Source organism: Bidens hawaiensis, unplaced genomic scaffold, assembly GCF_021521415.1.
Source record: "Bidens hawaiensis isolate Kalapana, Puna unplaced genomic scaffold, B.hawaiensis_p1.1 tig00019555_1, whole genome shotgun sequence".
Classification (NCBI taxonomy): domain Eukaryota; kingdom Viridiplantae; phylum Streptophyta; class Magnoliopsida; order Asterales; family Asteraceae; genus Bidens; species Bidens hawaiensis.
Window position 1 is genome coordinate 163,359 of NW_027492968.1, and position 7,019 is coordinate 170,377.

The window sequence follows — 7,019 nt, forward strand, 5'->3', positions numbered from 1 at the left end:
GATTCTCTTCCTCATCAAGTATCATCTTCGTCACAGCTCTTTCGTCTTCTTCAGAAATTTCCAAATCAGGTACGTTAAACGACTTAAAAAGTTTAACATAGTCGAAAAGCTCAGCAGGTCCATTGCTTGGTTTTGGCGGTTGGTAACTGGTAATGTCGGTGTTACAAACCACCTCCACCTTGCAAGTCGACGTATTGAAGACCCGTCTGTTGGGAGTCCCAACAACATAACCGACTAGGATTCCCTCATCGGCTACTTCTCCAAATTTCGAATTAGTCTTCAAAATCGAACAAGGAGACCCAAATGGTTCAAGACCGCACAAGTTGGGCTTCCTTCCGTGCATAAGCTCGTAACATGTTTTTCCAAGTCTCTTAACGGTTAACACCCTATTCAGAACATAGCAGGCTGTAGCAACTGCTTCAGCCCAGAACATCACAGGAAGCTTCGAGTCTGCCAGCATAGTTCTGGCTCCTTCAATTAACGTTCGGTTCTTCCTTTCAGCCACTCCATTCTGTTGTGGAGTATACGGCGCGCTGTACTGATGTTCAATTCCCTTCTGAAGACAGAAGATTTCCATTTCAAAGTTCTTGAACTCTGTCCCATTGTCGCTTCTGATGTATTTAACAGATTTACTCATGACGTTCTCAACTTTTGTAATTAGATTCTTCACCATCTGAGTTGTCTCGTCTTTTGTTTTCAGAAAATATACCCACGAGTATCGCGAGTAGTCATCAGTTATCACCAAGCAGTAAGAAGTACCACCTAGACTTTTTACATTCACTGGACCGAAGAGATCCATATGAAGTAGTTCTAGAGTACCGGCAATAGAATTAATCTTCTTGGTGAGATGGGATTTCTTGTGTTGCTTTCCCTTCTTGCATGCTATACATTTGTCTTCAAAGTTAAAACTTTTTAAGGGAACGCCCATCACAAGCCCATTCTTGACAATGAAGTTCATCTTCCGAAGATGAATATGTCCCATTCTCCTGTGCCATAATTCTGATTCTGATTCGCTTGCTTTTGTTATTAAACAGGATTCTCCAGTGGCCATTTCAGTAGACCTCATATCCATCACATATGTATTCGTTTCACGTGGAGCTTTCATTACTATCCATTCGTCTGGTATTTGAAAACCAGGCTTCAATACGATCGCTTCATTCTTCGTGAAATGGACAGTGTAATCTTTATCACAAATCTGCGACACACTCAGCAGATTGTGCTTTAATTCCTCCACAAAGTTTACATTCTCAAGTGTCATTCTCCCATTCGACACAGTTCCTCTGCCGGTAATCCTTCCACCGCTCTCACCAGCAAAACTAACTCTTGCTCCCTGAACAGGTTTTAAATCTTGCAACAAGTGTTTGTTGCCCGTCATGTGCCGGGAACAGCCGCTATCTACAATCCAAAGATTGTTGGCAGCCCTGTTCAACTGTTCCTGCACAATAAAACAAAGAGTTAGGATCTTGGGACCCAAGACCAATTGGTCTTGGATCGATACGTCCCGTACCCTGGCTTTCTCAAGTTAGCATCAGGATAATTTCTGTAAGTCCTGTTAGGGAATCTCCTTGCAGATTGAGTGCAATGCCTTCCAAACCTATGAGAGTTGAAAGTATTATATCTTGTGGTATGGTTGAAAAACTGAGGTTTGTTTTTATAAAAACTTGAATTAGTTACATTTTTGCACTTTGAAAAGTTTTCATTTTTAGAAGTAACAAAATGACGCTTATCCTCAGTTGTATTTGGCCTCACACCTCTAAATCTCGGCTTCAGAGGGCAGTCTGCAACTAAATGCCCTAACTTGTTACATCTAAAACAACACCGACTCTCCATTTTCTTGTCAAATGTTGGTTTGGATGTAGAGGCAGTGTTACCATCCGTATGTCTCACGTAAGGTGGGACATACGGATTGAGTGGAGAACTCTTTTTAGAAATTTTATTTTTATCTCCACCGTTGGGTAACCCTACTTTCTCTTTTGTCTGACCAGATTCGGACAACTTATCCGAATCCGATGAGACTGGACTCGAAACAGAAATATTCACACTAGAAACAGGCGAACTCGTTTCGCCACAGCTACCACTTGGTTCTACCCTTGTAATCATGATTGGAGTTGTCTGAGTAACCTCGAAATCAACAGATTTCTGAACACTCGGATTATAGGTATAGTTGTGGTTAAAGGGTGGTGGAACTTCGTGATAACCGATTCCTCCCCTCTTTGCAGAGGTACCTTGATCACTCACGAGGTGATCAAGGATGGCCGAGGAATTCCTGAACTGCTCAAGTTTGCGGTTCAGTTCCACCACCTTCACCTGGTGGTCAGCAATCTGTTTATCCCGATCAGCAATCACTTTAGTTTTTTCTTCTAAAACTTCATAACTAAGATCAATTATTTCAATTTTCTCAGCAAGTTTAGTTTTTAGGCTTTGAATGTCTTTTTCACATGCTTTTATTTTAATTTTATAACTTGTTTCTCTTGCTTTCGTAAAATGGTGATCTTCTTTAATAGTTTTAAAATCAGCATCTAAACGGACGTACTGATCAGTTATCGTAGTGAGTTGCTCAGACAAATTCTCACAACTAGTACAAATATTCTTAGTACTTACCTCGGAGCGATTATCCTTGTCATCTGCCATGAAAGCGGTTTCTTCTTCATTAGCTTTCTCATTTCCATCAACCTTCTCACATTCTTCAACTTCAGACTCAGCCATGTTCGCTTGCTCACCAGAACCACTTGAATGCAGGTTCCAGTTGTACTCACCTGCTTCTCTGGTCAACATGGCGTTAATCTCTCTGTTAACTCCAGAGTGTTGTGTAGGCCGACCTTGTCCTCGTTCAACCCTCTCATTTCTGCATTCCTTGGCAAAGTGCCCGTACCGTTGACAATTATAGCACCTTACCTTGGATTTGTCGAACCCGGGCCTACCACCAACAAACTTTCTCCCAGTTTTGTTCATAAACCGTTTTACACGCCTCACAATCATTGCCATTTGCCATTGCAAATCCATCTCCTCCAGATCATCAGCATCGATCTGGTCATAGTCCTCATCCAGTACAGCAGGGTCCACAATCTTCCCCTGGATGTAGTTTTCGTAGGAAGCAATAAATGATGCATAGACTGCAAACTGCTCTTCAGCAGATTTTACACTCATAGGCATCTTGGAATAATTATTGCTTGAGGCATTTGCAGAAAAACCACTTGAGGATGCTTGAGGCTTTGAAGTACTTGATCCTCCAGCAACGAAACAGACATCACCGTTCATGTTCACAGAAACGTTTCCTTCATGAGAAGAGTCAGGACCTGACTCCCCTTTCGAGTAAAAAGCAGCAGATTCAGGCCTCGAACTTGAGCCTGAGTTAACCTTTGCACCATACATACCAGGGTCTTGTATCTGATCTGTTGGTGTTTCTTTTCTAACCATATTAAGCTCATAAGTTCTGAGCTTGTTTACTGCTGTTTCCAGATCATAATTTGGAAAGTCTCTGTCTTCTCTCATAAGAACGGTGTACATTTCCCACTTCGATGGGAGAGCATCGAGAAGCTTTTCAACAATCTCTTCTTCTCGATAGGCAATCGAATAATTGCTAAGCTCTGTCATTAGATGATAGTATCTGGTGATAATATCATCCAGTGATTCGTTCTTCAAGAATTTGAAGACGGAGAATTGGGTTTTTAAGAGTTTGATCTTTGATGCACGGATACCCACATTCCCCTCGAATCTATTTTCAAGAGCATCCCAAAGCTCTCTCGCAGAAGTGTACTTTCTGAAAGTGTGGAGAACCTCTTGAGGAAGTGCCATTGTTATAGCTGCATGGGCCTTGCTCTCAGCCTCATACATTTTCTTTTCTTCATCCTCCATTTTGCTGTACTTCTTAACCACGTCACGGCCTTCGTATTGCATAGTTGGAGGGATATATCCATCCTGGATGCACACCCACATTTTGGCATCCTGGTATTTAATGTATTGGATGAATCTGTCCTTTCATGCCACGAAGTCAGTTCCTTTCATTAACCTCGGGGCCTTAGTGGCTGACCCCGCTTCTACTTCCATCTTGACCAAATCGGAGATGTTAATTGACGACATCCTTGCGAAAACCTGAAAAACCTGAAAATAAAAAAATATTAAAACAGCTCAGTAGGCGAAGTTAAGAGTAACTTCGCTTGAAAGTTAACTTCGCTGAAAAGAGAACTTCGCTGGGTCTTAAATTCGCTTGACTTGGCGAAGTTAAAAATAACTTCGCTTAGAATGAGCGAACTTAGGAGGTAAGCGAACTTGGATGAAAAGCGAAGTTGCGGATAACTTCGCTAAGGCGAACTTATGAGGTAAGCGAAGTTGTGGTTAACTTCGCTAATCCTTATATCTTCGCCGAAACCCTAATTCCAGTGACGGCAACTTCGCCTGAAGAATGGTAACTTCGCCCGAAGAACGGTAACTTCGCCCGATGAACAAGGAAACTGTTCAGATCTGATTTCGTCAATCCAGCAGTTTCCGATCAATGCAATGGCTTGAAAATGACTGTCAAGCACGAGCAAAACACAATCCCAACAAAAACACGTCCCGCGAATAGGTCAAACGAGACGTTTTCTACACCCGCGTGAAATCCCGAACCTCACAATCGAGCCGATGGCTCTGATACCAATTGTAGGTTCCTGGACGGATCGTACACGGGATGTCGCTAACAACGCAGGTGCGGAATCCCTACGTAGGTAGATACGAGTGTAGAGTATGCAGAGATCGAACACACAAGCAATAAACCAAACACGTTATATTGATAACGAACACGTGACCCGAGGTCACTGTTACAGACAATGACACGTAACACACGAAGTGAACAACTGAAACAAAATCCTAAAACGACCAACACAAACTGTTTCGGCTGAAACAGTATATAAACACGACAACTTCGCCACAGGCGAAGTTGTCAATAACTTCGCTGATTCAACAAGTTCGCCTGAGCGAACTTGTTGACAACTTCGCGTGTTACAAATATAAACATAATTAAAACATAATTGCATTACAGACTCGATTACAAATGCTAAACTATGAACTACTGACACACATGTACCAACATATAAAGCTGTTACGATTTTCCTCGTCAGGTCCGCCGTATGATACGGTGGCCACCGTAGCTTACGGTGGCTTCCAAGTACCCTACGGTGGCTTAAAACTGCCATACGGTGTGCTTTTCTTCGGATCCCACCGTAGCTTACGGTGGCTACCGTAAGCTACGGTGGTTTTCAACAAAGCCTCCTTGTTTTCATCATAACTTTCTCGTTCTAAGCCCATGTTCTCATAATTTCATCATCTAACTTCTCCTACCTGCAATTATACGAGTAAACGTAGTCAACTAGGTCCACAAAATAAACCGATTAATAGCATGATTGTTGATAGATATTTGGATCAATAGAAAAACAATTATCAATTGTTAATGTAAACTAGTGCATAAATGAATGATAGTATGATGATTGTAAGAAAAAGGGGACAATGGGAAGGGAATGTTTAATTGAATATGTAAAAGTAATTATAAAGAAACATATAGAAAAGTGATCTACTGACAATCCAGGTTCACACCCTCTCTCATTGCATGATGCAAGAGCCTTTACTTTCTAACAAATTACATAACCGACTCACATGCTCAGTTCCCTTCCTTATTAATACTAATTAAGGACCACTAGCTACTTTGCATTTTACCCCTCCTAGAATACACAATTAACTCTTTGGTACCTCCACGTTTCGTATCACTGTCCTCCTCTTCAACATCAATCTTGTCCCCCAAAACTGAAATCAAGGAACTGCAATTTGACCCAATTGGCATCTTCCCAAGAAGCCTCGTCTACTAAGTGTCCCATCCAATGCACCAACCATTGTTCGGCCGAATCTGAACCATCCCGAAAAACCCGAGTAGCCAAAACCGTTTGAGGTAAAGGGTGGGGAGAGTCCACCATATCCAATTCCGGAGGTAACGCCGTCTCACGCGGGCATAAAATAGCTTTCTTTAATAACGAGACATGGAAAACCGGATGTCTTTTAGAACTGGCGGGAAGGAGGAGTTTGTAAGCCACCGGCCAAATCTTTTCTAAAATTTGAAATAGCCTAAAAAACATAGCTGCAAGCTTTTGATGAATTCTGCTAGCCACAGACAATTGACGGTATGGTTTCAATTTAACATATACCCATTCGCCCACCGCAAATTGGACATCCCATCTCTGCTTATCAGCTTGTAACTTCATTGCACTTTGAGCAGTAGACAAATGAACTTTGAGTTGTTTGAGAGCCTCATCATAGTCCTGCAATTCTTTAGCAAATTAGTCTACCCGAATCTCTCCTGGAATAAAATGAAACACCAAAGGAGGTCGCCGACCATAAATTGTTTCAAAAGGAGATACACCCGTAGAAAAATGAAAGGTTAAATTATACCAAAACTCTGCCCATGACAACCAAACCGGACAGGTTTTAGGTTGATCGACCGTGAAACAACATAAGTAACATTCCAAACACCGATTAATGACCTTAGTTTGACCATCAGATTCTGGATGATAAGACGAACTCATGTTGAGTTTAGTGCCCATGGAACGGAAAATTTCTTGCCAAAATTTGCTTAAGAATAATGGATCTCGGTCACTGACAATTTATTTGGGAACCCCGTGGTGACAGATAACCTCTTTAACAAAAACTTCAGCCACTGTTTTTGCGGTGTAAGGATGTTTGAGTAGAATAAAATGAGCTTATTTCGATAAACGGTTCACGACTACAGGAACTATAGTAAAACCTTTGTAAGGGGGTAATCCAACTATGAAGTCCATAGAAATTCCTCCCAAATCGATTCCGGAATAGCTAACGGTTGTAAAAGGCCCCCGGGTAGAACTGAACTAGCTTTGCACCACTGACAAATATCACACTTGCGGATGAAATGTTTAATTGTAGCAGTCATCCCTGTCCAGTAGACGTTAGCTGCTAAATGATGATAAGTTCTGTAATACCCCGAGTGACTACCGGTAGCTGTGAAGTGGAACTCATGTAAC

The 7,019-nt window shown here is 41.8% G+C and overlaps 1 protein-coding gene across 1 annotated transcript; it reads right to left on the reverse strand.

Moving 5' to 3' along the window:
• Positions 1 to 5,756: 5,756 nt before the first annotated feature.
• LOC143558541 (uncharacterized) lies at positions 5,757 to 6,227 on the reverse strand. The gene has a single exon (XM_077047366.1). It carries the CDS (start codon positions 6,225 to 6,227, stop codon positions 5,757 to 5,759), a length of 471 nt encoding a protein of 156 aa, XP_076903481.1.
• Positions 6,228 to 7,019: the final 792 nt, after the last annotated feature.